At 35.7% G+C, this 15,933-nt stretch overlaps 1 protein-coding gene across 11 annotated transcripts in view; it reads right to left on the reverse strand.

Moving 5' to 3' along the window:
• The window catches only part of MAGI2 (membrane associated guanylate kinase, WW and PDZ domain containing 2), a 794,831-nt gene that overhangs the window by 550,050 nt on the left and 228,848 nt on the right, over positions 1-15,933 (reverse strand). For 10 of the 11 annotated variants that reach the window (XR_006165279.1, XM_042792123.1, XM_042792119.1 and 7 more), the window contains exon 2: positions 8,130-8,246. Coding sequence is in view for 9 of the 11 variants with exons in the window: in XM_042792123.1 (XP_042648057.1) it covers positions 8,130-8,246 (117 nt within the window). In the remaining 2 variants the exon portion in view is untranslated. Of the gene's footprint in view, positions 1-8,129; positions 8,247-9,649; positions 9,788-15,933 lie in introns of those variants that run through there. The other variant, XM_033004646.2, reaches the window with a different exon arrangement.

The following is a 15,933-nucleotide window of genomic DNA, read 5'->3' on the forward strand; positions in this document are numbered from 1 at the left end:
AATTTCTAAGAGCAGCTGTTGGTGCTCCATGTTCACTGTCTAGTTGTTCTTAAGAAGAAATATCACAAAGTAAGTTAAAGATTATCCACTGTGTCTGACAGTTTATCGTCTACAGACTGAGAGAAGACAGAGAGGATTAAAAAAAAAAAAAAAAGGAAAAAAGCTTTAAATGATACTAAGAAAAACAACAAATCCAAAGTTCATCCAAAGACGTGAAAAGTTCCAAAATTAAGAAGCTTTCTGACACAAATTAATCTAAGAAGTTCTAATGTTCCCAGGTGAATTGCATTACCTATACGTTATCACAAAACTTGTGCAACCTGGCACGCACTTCTGTCTTTAAGTAAAATACCTCGGCATCCCTCAAGAAAAAAATAAAACACAACAATTTTTTGTCCTATTTGACTGTAGATGGAGAGAAATTTTTCTAGAGGATATATTTGAAAATCTTTTAGTATCAAGAAGGCAGTTCAAGATGATCATAAAGTAAATTAAAAAATGGTTTAGAAATCATTGGAATGATTTAATCCATTAAGGCTGCAATTTATGTTAATCATATCTGTAATTCTCATAATTTCAAAGATAGTTTTGTTAATTATAGAGAAAGGTCAATAGTATATCCAAGTACAGGCTGGAAGCCTACTGTCTTATCTCTACCCAAACTTCAAGCTGCTTTAGGTGAGTCAAGAGCTATGACTTGTACTTCTAAAATAAGTTAATCATGGCCTCTTCTATTATTTTCTGCTCTTGTTCTTCAGTGACAAGGTACTTTATCAGATTCATGCTATTGCCCCCCTAGTTTCCTAGTAGTTCTCAAGTAATCAGTAAGATTAGTGCTATCATCAAAATTCATTTAAAACTGCCACTATCCTTTATCCTTTTGGCATCACATGAATTAGAGAACTAGTTTTGCAACACTCTAAAGCCTCCTCAAAGTTAAAAGAAAAATGGATGTATTTTTGGGGCCAATCAGCACATATTTTGCAAACTAAATTTCCCAGCTGTCATTATACATGTGTTATATCACATATAAATACTTACAGACAGGTATGATTAGTTATCCATGCTGCTTACCAGAGACATTAGTCTTTAAATCACATGCTGATTAACATCTCTTCAGGAAGATATGTGATATTCCTTTGCAAGAAAACTGCTTTAGAAAGGTTAGGTTTGCAATTTCAGAACCTTTTCCTGCTATTTTTTTTTTTTTTTCACTGGAAAAACTTCCAGTGACTTCAGTGCTATTATATCAACTCTCCAGCTGGAAGTGCATCATATTATCTTTTATACAAATAATTTATATTGGCTCTGCAGTAAAAAAAAAAAAAAAAAAATACTGCTTTTGGATGATTTGATTTTGAAAATGGAAGAGAAAAAGCACAGTGTTTAAGGGAGCAGAAAGGAGGGAATGAAGGAGTGGAAAGAATGGGAGTAAAGGGCAGAATTATCAGTCTCACATTATTATAGATGTGATCTGGGTGCAAGGACCTCTGAGAAGCATAAGCTGTTGTAACTGTACAGCCAATAAAATCATCCTAATGTCTTCATATGATTGTTTATGGAACAGTCAAGATGTAATATCCTAAGTGGTACACAACTACTACTCTTTATTTTGTTACATCTCTTCTCACTTCATAGTATAGTTATACCACACTAGATACATTCCATTTCCTTTTCCTCTTGAACAGTATTTATTTTCTTTGAATAGCTGTTATTTTAGGGTGAGTATTTAAAACAGATGTATAAGTCACTGAATAGCTGAGAGTTGATGCCCTCAATATGTAGAGCTGAGAAATCTCTGAGAAAAGGTGACAGAAATTATGTGTGTTTTTTCTTTCATGACTAACAGTACAGTATTTTTTATCAGTGTTGTTATTTTTAGATATAGTTTGGGTATCTGTTTACCCTAGATCTTAACTGAGATAAAATCATAACTCAGTTTGATAAATTAAAAAAACAAACAAAACCAAAACAAAAACAAAACTGATTTTTGCTTGGTTTTCTTTTCATCCACTGCTTCCCACTGATGGCAATGCAATGTCCACAGCCCAAGCAAAGCATTGTGCCTGCTGACCAAGAGCCAGCGCAGTGCTGACTGTAACATTTACTACCCTGTTCTGAAACAGACAAAAAAACCCCATCAAATCACATGGAAAAGTCAATACAAAGATGCATAAGCCAATCTCTTTTAATCAGACATTCCCAGCATCTTCAGAGAAACACGTCAGTGTACCGTGTGCATTTCCAGGAGATAATTTGGAATATTAAATGTAGCTATGGAAAAGAAAGTAAGGTCCACAGGCATCAGTTTAACCACCACTGCACCTCATGCAGTTAACTCAGGCACTGTCTGTGCTGCGGGTTTATCTGTCAACTGTTCTTTGCCTCTTCTATTGAGGCTGTCAGTTATTTGAAGCGGTGACCTCATCATCATATTCTGGTACACGTGGCTGTCTTATGTATAGCACAGTGAGGCCCTTATCTCACGTAATTACCTGATTTGGTTTAATTTAGCCTGAGGTACTAAAAAGGCTGAATATGCTTGCCAATGATTCTGTTTTAAATACACCTTGGAGGTGTGCTTCATTAGATACACGACAACAAGAACATTTCCCTAGAGCTCTGCATTGCTCTATTCTGAACCATCAAAGTCAAGTCTAAGCAATAACTAACACTGTCTGAAAGAATAAAGTAGTCATTAAAGTTAGGTAGTTATTTAACCAGTGATGCAGACATTTCTTGGCAGTATGGTATGCTAAGCACAGGTTATTTTATTTTAACAGTAGTTCCATATGACATCAAACTGGCAGATCTTTTAACTGACGATATCTGGACCAATTTGTTTATTTTAAGAACAAAGTTGTGCACTGAATTTCTACTCTTGAAAGATACTTTTGACACCGAACAAACTTATAAGAAAAATATATGAAATTGTAATGTATGAAAAATAAGCTAATGGCAATACCTTTGTCATATATGACAAACAAAACCAAGTTCAGCAAAAAAAAAAAAAAAAAAAAAAATCACTGCATATACTTTCTCTTCTGGAAAGAGGACTTAGACAATAAACAGAAGCATGTTGCAATATATAACATTTACACAGTACACAGATGATACTGCAGAAGGTAGGTTAAATTTATTTATACATAGACCAGATTATACTAAAATAAAATAGAACAAAACCGTATTTGAAAATTAGAGTCTTATTTAAAGTCACTTAAAATGACCCAAGAATCTAATTATTCACAGAAGATGGATAAAAATAGTCACAACAGAAAGGAAGGATATTATGAAGTGTTCATAGGTTTCCTACTTCAGTGTGCTAACTATCTTCACCCAATACAGAGCAATGATAACGTCAATATACAAACTAAGCAAAATAATGAATCATTATCACTATTTGGTATGTGGGGAACTGAAGCACGTAATGATTACATTTCTTGCCTGTGGTCACTCACATGTAGCATGTGGCTGAGTTACAAACTGGACTTTTTTCCCCATGTTGCTGATAAATGTCTTAAATAAACCATCCTTCCTCCAAGACTTCTGTATTAATAGTACTACTGTATTATCCAGTGCAGTAAGCCTGAGTCGCATACCCAGTCCTCATCATTCTTTCATCATTTTTTTTTAATCTAAATGCAAAGACTAGAAATGAAACTTCATAATCCCCATAACTTTTGTTTTGGTTTAACTTTTTTTTTTTTTTTTTTTTTTTAAATTATTTCATATTATCACTGTGGAGGATGTATTTCTGGGCTGCATCCTCCACTGGTGTAAATTAGTGCAGTGGGACAGAGTAATTCAACTGAGCTACTGTTGATCTGAGATTATATCCCAGAGGATATCAACAAGAATCTCTTCAAATTAATAGACAAATTTTTATTCATGATTTCTATGAATCAGCTTGTCATTGTTTGACTTTATAGTGCTGTTTAATCACAGTGTCTTCCACTATTATTTCATACTTCCTGTCTGGGAAAGACGCATATAGACTATTCAACCACAGCTCCACTATTTGGCCAGCTCTTAAAGAAATGGAATTTGCAGTTACTTGGAAGGACATATCAGAGGAGACAGGTCTGACCATGACTGACACTACCCAAACTACTTTCCTGTCACGTACTCTCCCCAAAGCTTTGTTGTTGCAGTGACGCGAAGTTAGAGCTATCTCTTCTCACATTAGTGAAGACTGGGAAGCTGCTTGCCCACATGGTAACTGCGGTTTACCAAGAGTACTACCAAGCACAAGGTCCAGCATGGCTAAGTTGTTGTCTGCCTACAGCATTCAGTCTTGCACGTGTTTCATGGCCTTTCTCCAGATCCCTGGACTTGGATAGAGAGTGTCAGATACTGCTTAACTGTGATAGCAACTACCACTTTTTATCATGGCTATTTTTCTGTATTGTAGGACAGCCCGAATGGTTAGTGTTCCTAAATAAAGTCAGAATTAAGCTTAGGGTAAGAAAACTACACTAAAATCCCACACAATGGAAAAATGGGAAGAAAATACATGAGACAAACTTCAGTCAGGTCTTCTGAACTCGGAAAATCGTGAACATTTCTTTCCCCCAGAACTGCCTTTTATAATTTTGATTTCCTCTGAGGTGTTCGGCATATTTCTTATTTGTATAACTTTCGGTTTCCCAAGACCTGAAGCTCAGTGCTCCTGCTTGCGTTAAAACAAGAGCTGTTCCCTGTCAAGACCACTGCCCAGCCTTCCTGCTCAATAGTGCGTATTTTCCTTTAGATTATTTGCAATACTGTATCTTTAAAAAAGTTTCAGTTTCTTGACCTTGTCTGTTGAAAGCTTTATTGCTTTTCTAACTCAGCTTCAAATTAACAGAACTTCTTCATTTTCTTGTTTATGTATCAGTTTCATTACACTGTCACATAGCTCTGGGGACAGAGCTAGTTAACGGCTGCATCTCAACTGCTGCAAATACAATCGCACGTTCTGCTCTGGGATATATGCATGTAATTCCTGTTGACAATGCAGGGAAAATCAATTTCACATGGCACTAAGAACTGCAACTGCTTATGGAAAGCAGCATTTGACTTTTAGGGTTACACGGTCATTTCTAATTTAGTAGAAAGTGGCACTGCATTATTAAAAATAGAGGAATGTAAGGATCACAAACCCAACCAATTCATCCTATCCACAGAGGCCACAATTTCCAAGGGCAGAATTGATCCATTATCCTCACGTCATGAGTTTTTGGCCCATCCACCCTTTGGTGCACACAGGGATGTACACTTGTATAATGTCCAATTCAAATTCTTATCCAGTAAATACCAGCATACCTGTCCTAACTACATTTGGCTTATCCTGATTTAAAACAGGTATGGATTTAGTTGTCTGCTTCCTAGTTTCACAGAGAATACTCACTCATTTAAGGTAAATGAAAGATGTTTTAGTCTGACAAGAAAGGCTGAGAAATCAGTGTTTATTTGCACTGCACTCCCTGGGCCAGTGCTGTCAGTCCAAACAAAAAGCAATGAACAGTAAAACCTCAAGGTCTGGGACTTTTCTATAAAGGTTTTCCTGGTTTCACTGGCAATTATACCTCTATAACTGAGGAAAGATCGTAGGTGAATTTTTAATGGAAAAAGGTTGTCACCTATTTTAATTTTATTTTTCTCTTTGTTACAACCTTGTCATTGGAAATAAAGTCTACGTTGCCTGAAGTTGGCTTTCTGTCTCTATTTTTCTGCACAAGAATTTGACCAAATTGAGTGCTGTTTTTGCTGTGCTGGGATCTGTTGAAAAATTTGTAATAAGTACATGGCTAGTCTACACTCATTAAGTGAGCTTGTGAGCAATGACTTAGTTAATTACTACTGCATACTAAAGAAATCTCCCTACTGCTTGTAAAGTACAGTGTTTGGATGGCTAACCATTACTCTTAGCCTACATACAGAGCTTTAAAAACAAAAACAAAAAAAAAAAACAAAAAAACCCCAAACAAACAAACAAAAAAACCCAAAAAACAAAAAACCAAAAGGCTGCCCAAAGCAGAAAATTTTGAATACCAGCATCATCCTTGAAAGTAAGTTCATAACTCAAAAATTAGTCAAGTTATATAAAGAAAACACTTAAAAACATTTTCCCCCCTAAACATGAATGATAGAGATAGAATAAAATTGCATTAAAATAATATTCACAGCAATTATTATTGAGGGGAAACCTGGCTTGCAATGTATGTGATGGTGCCCTTTTCATTTATACAATTATAGAAACCTCTTTAGCTAACCACATATCACACTGTCTGCATTTGTTATTTTCTTTATTTTAAAATACCCACATTTCAGAAGGGCTACTTTCATAGGATTTTTATGCAAATTTCAAAGAAAATATGCCAATTGGGTAATATTTTTTTTCTATTTTTTCTACCACCACTATTGAAAAGAGTCTTCCACTCTACCTGAGAACATGCCTGCTTACCTAGCAATTCAGCAGCTGTTATCCACAACACTATACTATTTTTGAAAATCTGGTTCTTGCTTAGTTAAAGATGCTCAATATGCAATATGATAATGACGTAAGAATCTAACCACATAAAATGTCACAGAAGATGGATAGGAAAGGTAATATTAGGTGTCTGTAGGTTCCAAATTGTGGTCTTTGTGGTTGCAGTGACACTTTTTGAAGGATAAATTTACCTCTGTGAGTACTGTATTTCAGTTGACAAATGAAAACATTATTAATGCCTTGATTTAAAAAAAAAAAGCCCAAAACTACTCATCATGCCCATACTGCTGACAGATAGTATCTGATGTGAGCAGTAGTTGCAATATTGTTGGGTTTTCCTTCTTTTAATCTATACCTCTGTCAAGAACAAGCATGTGCTGCAGCTATAAGTATAATTCTATGCTAGTGACCCTCCCAGACATCCTAAGAAGTGGGATTTAATCTCAAAACATATTTGTACTTGCATTTTCCCTTCAGCTTTGATGTTTCTCAGCACCTTCAGACAAATCTAATTCATCAAAAGTGTCACATAAATGTAATGGGTTTTGATTGTCTGCATACTGGTAATAATTTTTTAATGTTTTTCTCCACCTTCCTTTCTAATCAGGGACAAATGAAACTCCTGAATTTAAGACTTTATTTTTATTTATCTTCAGCTTCCAAAAGAAAGGGGAAATTCCTGAGTATCTTTTTTTTTTTGGTGGAGCTTTTCAGAGATCCATTCTTTAATGCAATGAAAGAAAAAAATGTACAATAACTTACAAAACAACACAGCTTTCAAAGAGCACCCACTCATTACCATATAAACAGCACAGTCACTTACTCAGTATACCTTCCTCTGACTATCGTACTAGAGTCAAACCAGCCACTTCAAAGGTGCACCCACTTTTTGCCAAAACTAGAAGGCCCATTTTTTGTCTTCTAAACCATTATTTTATGAGGGAAGAATAATGGAACTTCAGTTTAATTTTTAATGATATTTTAAATGGTATCTTTTCTGTCAACCAAGTCGATCTGTTCTGGAAGGCATGGCCCTGACAGTCGGACATGGCTTATGTTACTCAATTTAATGTCTACTGAAGATAGGTGAATAATATCAACAGCTACAGAAATGATTTTAGAGATTTCAGATATAGATGCCATAGACTTAAGCAACAACAAAAGAACATGTATGCAAGACTTTCATCATATGAACTTTCATCATCATGCCTTCTGAACCTAAACAACAAAATTTCCTAGTTTACACATTTCCTCTGTTGCCCTATTGCATTCTAAACCCCATGGTGTTATTATGTAATGTATAATACCGTGAAACATGATGCAGATCAAACTCTCTCTGTTGGACAACAATTTAACCCAGCCAGAAAACTGCTGTTTTCTTTAAATTTGTGCTTTCTAAAACTGAAGAAGGAAAAATTATTCTAGAACCACAGTTTATGAAAACTACAACTTTGAAAACACCATGCATTTTCAGAAATTAATTCAGCATTTCAGAGTTCAGTTTCTCAGCAATAAGGTGGAAGAAATGAATCAAACCACAAATCTATTTACAGGAAGACTGCTTCATGTCTACGCCTTGCAAATGGCCTCAGCAGCATTATATCAGATAGTCTATTGCCACTAAGAAAACAGATTTGTTCATCTCCACCCTACTCACATGGCACTGTGCGGAGGTAGAGATTGTCTCTTATGATCTGCTGGAGCTCATGGTCTACCGAACCTTTCTGGAACCGTAAATTGAGGTAGTGACGAAGGTCCTTATCAACAATGCCTCCTGTCAAGGAAAAGACAAATGAAAGCATGATTTAAAAATATATTGCTTTGATGGAAGCAACAAATCACTTGTAAAGTCTCAGTGGCTCATTTTCCTTCATGTTTCTGTCATGATGTGTGACAGAAGCACAAAGAGCTTTCTTGATAATGCATGCAGTTGGTATAATATTATTTAGTATTGATAATTGTAAAGGTTAAAAACAGTTAATGACAAATAACTGGCTAAATCTGTACAGAAAATACATATAGGATTATAGACAGAGATATCATTTTTTTTTCTGTGCAAAACTGGAACATATGGTTATGACATAACTGCCTATACATATATATAAATAATATATCATTGGGTATTATTTTCCACATGACCTTGTACCAATTTCCCAGCTGCTTATTAAACCAAAAAATCTCGATTCAGAATGTCTCTATAATGTTCGGTGTTTCTACTCCAAGTGTAACCATAATAAAATGCAGCTGTACTTAATGATCATATAAATATGATATAATCTTTTGTGTTATTTGTATATAGTATAACAGCAACCACATCTGAAAAAGTTACTATAGCAAATGAGGGTACATCTTTTATTTCCACCACTGAGAAGTCATTATTAATACAACATTTGATCACAACACTGCAAATTTGGAAAAAAAAAAAAAAAAAAAAAGAGTTAAAATACCTGTATTTGACACTTTTAATATAACTGTAGGACAAAGCAACTTAAAGTATTGTTTATCCACTAACTGGTTTATCATGTTCCACTATTAAAGGCTTACCTACTAATCTAATACAACATGGTTAATAAAGATTTCCCAGTACAGTTCATTTCCATTTGTTTTAACCAGGAGTGTGGATCATCTTTATAATTATGGAAAAAATTCTATAAATAACTGCATTTATTTCTTCTCTGAAATTCAGACATAAGAAAAACATAGAAGAACATGTCTACACTGAGTTCTGGTATATATTCCCAAGATGGAAACTTGCAAGCAGGTAGATCTCTAAATTGTTGCTTCATACATTCAACCTTAAAACACTTTTTCAAATGGCTCTTGCTATTGAACCCTCTGCCAAAAGTCTTATTGTATCAGACTATATAAAGATTTTCCTGTAACAAGGAACAAATACCATTCCTACCTAATTATTTGAAAGTCACTGTGGAGCACAAATAACTATAAATTAAAATATATTTCTCCTTATAGCTATTCCTATTTATCTGTCAATTACAAGTCCATAATCTTATTATTGATGCTCTTTGTCAATAACTTAAAAACCTTTTGTTCCAGGTTTATAAAAAGCTTATAAATTATTTCCTTCATCTTAGCTAAAGGCAAAAAAAACCAACAGAGTTTCATAATCAAAACAAGAAACAAAAGAAGTCCCAACTCATAACTGAGCCAAAGAAATACCTGTGTGCCCGGTTCACAGAAGCTGAGAGCTTCCACACAGATCCCTGTTCTTCCACGATCCCAGCTGAGCCAATTGGTCTACTGCTTTAGCACCACTAACTCTGTTTCTATCAACCGTCACTGTTTGTAGATCAGACCATCCTTACTCCTGCTAATTTCTTATGAAATTTCAGAGAAGGAGAGGGCTAGAGGCGGCTGCAGAGAGACGCTCTGCTCCTGATCAGAATAAGCTGTCCTTTCCGATCGGCTGCAGAGAGTAAAGGTCCTGCAGCTCTTGCTCTTCTTGCTCTAATGTACAGAACATGCCCAGTGATGCAGATGCTTTCTGGCAGCCTGAGAAAATGCCAGCTCAAGAACAACAGCTGTAGCCTGCCCACTGACATAAACCTGAATTATTCAACTTATGACATAAGTAAGTTTAGGAACCTACACAGGTTTTTGACCCTAAAAGTGCATTTTTTCTTTACAGCTTTTTGCTTCAAATGCAGCCATTTACTTCACCATGTGTTAATGAGTGCACTAAAATCTTCTAAGCACTTCATAAAAAGAGTCACCTGATATTTTTGGCAAATTGCATATTCCAAACTGCAGTATAAAAATGTGTATTTACACGAGGAGATACCTACAGCCTTGTATTTGTTACACACAGATTCAAAAGGAAAACTTTGTAACAAATAAAACGTGTACGTGGTGCAAAGGAAGGAAACTTATTGTTTTCCAAGCACAAGGGAAACATATGAATTTTTTCTTAATATCTGAGTATATATTGTAACAGTACCAAAGTCTATTTTAAAGAGCAGTCAGATGAACTACAGACAGGACATGTACAATTGTCAAATTTTTTTCTTCGAAAGTCATTCTGTTTTCTGACCTAGATGAAGTTTTTCAGTTCTTTGGGCCTAAGCTACCTTTTTTTGAATCTGGTACAACAATTAATTTTACAGCCTGGAAAGTGTAAAAAACCCCCCAAAAATAGTCCTGAAGAGCAGATGCAATATTTTTAATTCATCCCTCTAATTGTCCTTCTTCTGCTTCTCTCCCCTAAAAAGCTTTGTTTTACTTGATGCTTGTCAAAAGCATAACTGACTCCAGATATGCTTTATAGGTATATATAATACCTGAGCTTTTGAGCAGCCTAATCCTTTTAAAGTACAAGCAGAACAAAATCTTGAGTGTGCTAGTATAGGGCCATAAAACTTTTGCAAGAAACTATAGTGATTCACAACTATGTAAACCAGCCTTGATTAAGCAGCAGTGAATTAGACCTTGTGTTACAGACTGTATAAATCAATAATAGCATGAGTAAGAATAATAAGACTATGTCCTCCAAAAGGCTGAAATACGAGACAGAAAATATTATCATTTGCTTTACTTTGGAGGGAAAAAATAAACTTAGTGACATTGTCAAGAAGTTCATAGAAAAAGAAGCAATCAGAGAGAAACTGTTTTTACAGGCAGTAACAATGTTCTGCTATTTAGTGGTCCCAACCAACCCAGTTAAGTGACTGACTTGCTTTCTATAAAATTCAACTTCCCTTTATTTTCTCGCAGTACACTGAGAACCATTGACTCGCAGTACATTGAAAACCATTGAGATGTTGAAAAATCCTGATATGAACCTACCCCCCTAGTTTTCTATTATTCCCAGCCAGCTCACAGTGGAGGACCTCGGAACCATGCTTGGGGGCTGCCGGTGCCTGCCGCACTGTACCACCAACCCCGGGGCTGCTGCGCAACGGCTCACGACGGGGAGCTCAGAGAGAAGGAGCTCACGAAGGCCACGTCCAGCTCACGGTGCATACCGGTGAAAGGGAGAGCTGTTACACAGCACAAGCTTTAGCAACCATAATTTAAATTGTTCTTTGGCCACTTCCACGGGAGGAGTCTGACAACTGTGCGATGGAGCATGCACTGGCTTGCAGCCATGCAAGGCTTTTATTTTTTTAATTTTCCTGGCTTGAGGCCTATACTCTGTTTCAGTTTCATTTCACTCCAATGAATCCTATTGCTTTGCTAGCTATGAAATATAGGCTGTGAATTAAATACTTCCAGTAATGATCTCTTGCGTAATATATGTCTCGTTTAGGTACAGCTACCAATCATGATGGCAAACTCATAACCATGACTAAATTTGATTCCAGAGATTATAAAATTAGATACACTTGGATGACCTAAAAAGTTCTCTGTCTGCACGTTATGCTTATGAATCTAATGAGCAAAGTATATCTTTTTACAGTGTTTTAATATTTCTGTCAAGTTTCCTTCCCTTTATAAAATCTAGTAGCAAAGTCCAATCAAAAAATAAATACAACAAAGAACATACATACAAAAGGGTATTGAATAGTTTGTAGCTCATTGAAAGATTCAAATCTGAAGAAGATAATTGACACATCCAAGAAAATGATAGGGACAAAGATTTATAATTTTCTCTAGTCCTAAATATTGTAACTAGTTTTTTGTAACTTCCTATGTGGTAACCCACTGATGCTGCAGCTGGAATCAACTCTTGTATTTTATTCTTCAGTGAAGGGCTACGTGTAAACACAAACATCCCTTTTTTCATTCCACACTGTTAGCTCTAAATAATTTATTTCTTACCCTTAATACATTTTTTATGGTTATAACCTCTCAACAAATATTTTTGAGTATTTGACCATTAGTATTTTCTCATCTTATACCATAACCTTTCAGTGAATTCACTTCCCATAACGTGGTGTGGTAAATTATCTGCTTTTTAACAGTATAATCAATTGCAGCACAGCCAATAATAATTTGCCTTAGATATTTTATCCACTGGGAATTAAATTTAAAAGATTTCTTTTTCTATGGGTTCTATAAATACTTCTAGTGAGAATTATCTATGAGCAAGCAAGACTCTTACATCTAGATTTACACCTATACATGACCTGTGTCTGAGGAAAATAAAGGAAATATCTTAGGATATGTACCCTGTGAAAGCAGACAAGCTCATAAACTTTTAGTATATACTACCTCCTCACTTCTACTGCCCTACTTGCATCAATCTGTGTCTCCCCTTGTTTTCAACAAGCTCCTACTTCTGACTGTAAATATAAGACATATATTTGGCAAAGTCAAATGTTTTGACTGAACAGGCTTTCACCAGCTTCAGTAGGACTATTCTATTGGAGAGTCTCACACTAAATATTCACTCAGGTGGTACTTGGAGCTTTGTACCAATACTATGGTATGCCTCCATGGCCATCTGACAATAGCTCAAGCTTATTCTACACCTCTTGCAGACATACAGTTTGGTGCATGTTAGATTATTTTATCTTTCATCATTCACAGATGATCTAACTGACCTTTCAATTAGTAGCTTAAATGATGGCCTGAATTCTTCAAACCAGATATCAGGAATATCTGATTTATTAGTTCTTCTCTCCACTGATGAGATAAAAACATCTTTCATCTATGAAAGTGGCTGCAAGAAATTTTTGTTGTGACTCTCTCTGGGATATAGCAAAAAAAATCATAGGCATCATAAATAACAAGCTGTGTACATGGTTTAATTGCTCATTTCTGAATACTTTTAAAATGTTCCAATAAGAATTCAGAATACCTGAAATGATCATGTACAACTCCTCTCAGTTGTACTCTCCCTATCAGTTCAGTGGCACCATGCCCACTTACCTATAACAATCTATGATTTTTTTCATTCTGGCCTATACAAGCTAACCTGAGGTGACCAATAATTCTCCTCCTCCAGTCCTGTTCTCCAGACCCTCCCAGATCTAGGCTGGTGTAAGCAAAAAAATCAGCAATGCAAGCTTGAGCAGCAGTGAGGGACTGGCACTACCCAGCTGTGGGAGAGCCTGTGTCAGCCAGGGGTCCAAAACACTCCTGACAGCACACACTTCTCACTGTAAACTCCCTAAACTGATTGGAAAGATTTTAAACATAAAAAAAAAAAATACTAATTGCCACATCCCCTCTTCTCTCGAAGTTTCTTTCCCCACATGGTCCTCTCAGGAAAAAAGCACCAGACTTTTTTTTTTATTTGCACAAGTCCAGTGATATTTTATTGTAATGAACTTCAAAAAAATATCCTTAAGAAAGCATTAATTAAAGAGGAATTGATGATTACCATTACTCAAATGAATTGCTAATGTATATAGTAAACCCAATATTTTTTAAACGAATTATGTCTTATTAGTACTTGACTAATAAAGAAGTTATGCATTTAAAATTTCTGAACCAGTATGAGATGATTTGCTTTAATAATTTCTTTACCTGGCAAGATTAACCAGAAACATCACTTTTAAGAGAGAATAAGAAAAATCCAAGTAATATCAAAACTCTCAGTTGGATTTTATAAGGATTCATTATTAAAATACAGCCAGCAGTTCAGCCTATTATTTAAGGGAAATTATTTTCAACAAACCTATCTAGTACTCAGAGGAATATAAAGATGAATGATGGCATTTCACTAATCATCATATATTGGACATGTTCAATCCTGGAAGTTCTTTCAGGTTTCTGTGTAGAATATGAAATCACTGTATCAAGTTTGAAAACAGTAGGACAAAACTTTAGTAAATTATAAGAAATATGTATTACATTCCAGTCATCATCTGAAGATTACACATTTTATTTTTAAAGCCCTTATATCCCTAGATTAAACTCTATGGGTCTTCTTTGAACTTCTGTCTGCCTTCTACCGATACCTTCAGCCAAGTCTGCCATCAGACTTATCTGTCAAGTCTTAAATCATCAAGGGTTGAGCTATCATCACTGTGGAATATGTGGTAAGATAAAGTGTGATGGAGAACCAAGAGGGAATTATGCAAGAAAATTAGACTCCTCAGGAAGCAAATTAATTTCTTTCATACTTGGGACTACTCCAATAAATTCTATTTCATGATCCTCTACTGGAGATCTAAACAAATTTCAAGAGTAAAGGCTCTGGCAACATTTACATCTTGAAGTTCTTATGTGCCGTATATGATGAAAAACATTTGAAGTTTTAGTTTACTGTTGGGGAAAGGGCCTTCTTTTATATAGCCTAATATTTTGTACTCTTTCCTTTTCTCTTTGTGTTTGGATCATATTACTAACGGCTTGCTTATTGATCTTTTATATATCATATACATATCTATTGTATATACAAAAAACTTACGCTTTCATCCTTAGATATACCCTTTGATTTCTCCCTCCCAGCATTTCAAATTCAGAGTTTTAAAATACAGGAGTGTAGGGCTTACAGGATAAATTGCATAGGGATGGTACTATATAAAGACTATAGACTGTATTCAAAAACCCCAACAAAATGTAGCTAAACAATGAATAATTTTCTCAATGAGCAGCATTCATATTTGGATGTATGTCTCTGTACTAATATGTAATTCCCTAATCTCTGTGGGCCATGTGTTTCACCTGCTCTCCTCAGATCAGGAGACAGGCTGAGTTTTGGTCACTCTTTGATCTTCACAGTGGAAAGTTTCCACTTTCTCTGTTGCTGGGAATGGAGGAATCCTCACTGCCTAAGGACAACCTGGCTTCAGTTCACCTCTGTGTTACACCTTCCCCTGTAGTTCCTTCTACTGGGGCAGTCTGAGTAAGGGCTAGATCAACAGGACACTACAGCAGCAACAAGATGAGACCAGCAACACCAGGGGTAGACTAATTATTGGAATACTCTGAAAGCATATCATGTCCTGGATTAATTTCCTTAGTTTTGTGGCTAACCTTAAGCCTCTGTTTGAAATATGAGACCCAAATGTGCACTGTGCTGGAAGCAAAAATGTGGTTTGTAATGATACAGGGAGACTGTGTCAGCAGGAAAGTCAGCTGAGCCAAATACATTTGCATTTTGTATCTGGCCTCAGATTATTGAAATTCAGTTCTTATTACAGTAGCAGATCTCCACTCCTCATAGCTACAGAAACAGCCTTCCATTGTGAAGCCAGTTGCAGCATCTTCCAGTGCCTGCTGACAGGATGCAACATTGACTTTGAGATAGGGACTCCCAAGTTAACCTCAAAAAACTGCCATTTAACTAGTAAAACCATTTTGTAGATTTGTTAATTAGAGTACTTTGTTTTGTTCTCTTCAAATTGACCACCTACCACAGTTCCTGACCGGAGTTTCTGGGAAATACCATGACTTAACTGGCTAGTAAAAAAAAGTCAAGCTGTACTTCATGTAACAGAGAGGACAGTTTGGGACACTGCTTTCAGAATACTTATGTTTTATTTGGTGTTCTAGTTAGTAGCTGCATAAATAAAATGAAAATGATGTTTGAATACTGCTGCTGCTTCTCTACA

The sequence above is a fragment of the Tyto alba genome, unplaced genomic scaffold (genome assembly GCF_018691265.1).
Source record: "Tyto alba isolate M040663 unplaced genomic scaffold, T.alba_DEE_v4.0 Super-Scaffold_2, whole genome shotgun sequence".
In the NCBI taxonomy this organism is placed as follows: Eukaryota; Metazoa; Chordata; class Aves; order Strigiformes; family Tytonidae; genus Tyto; species Tyto alba.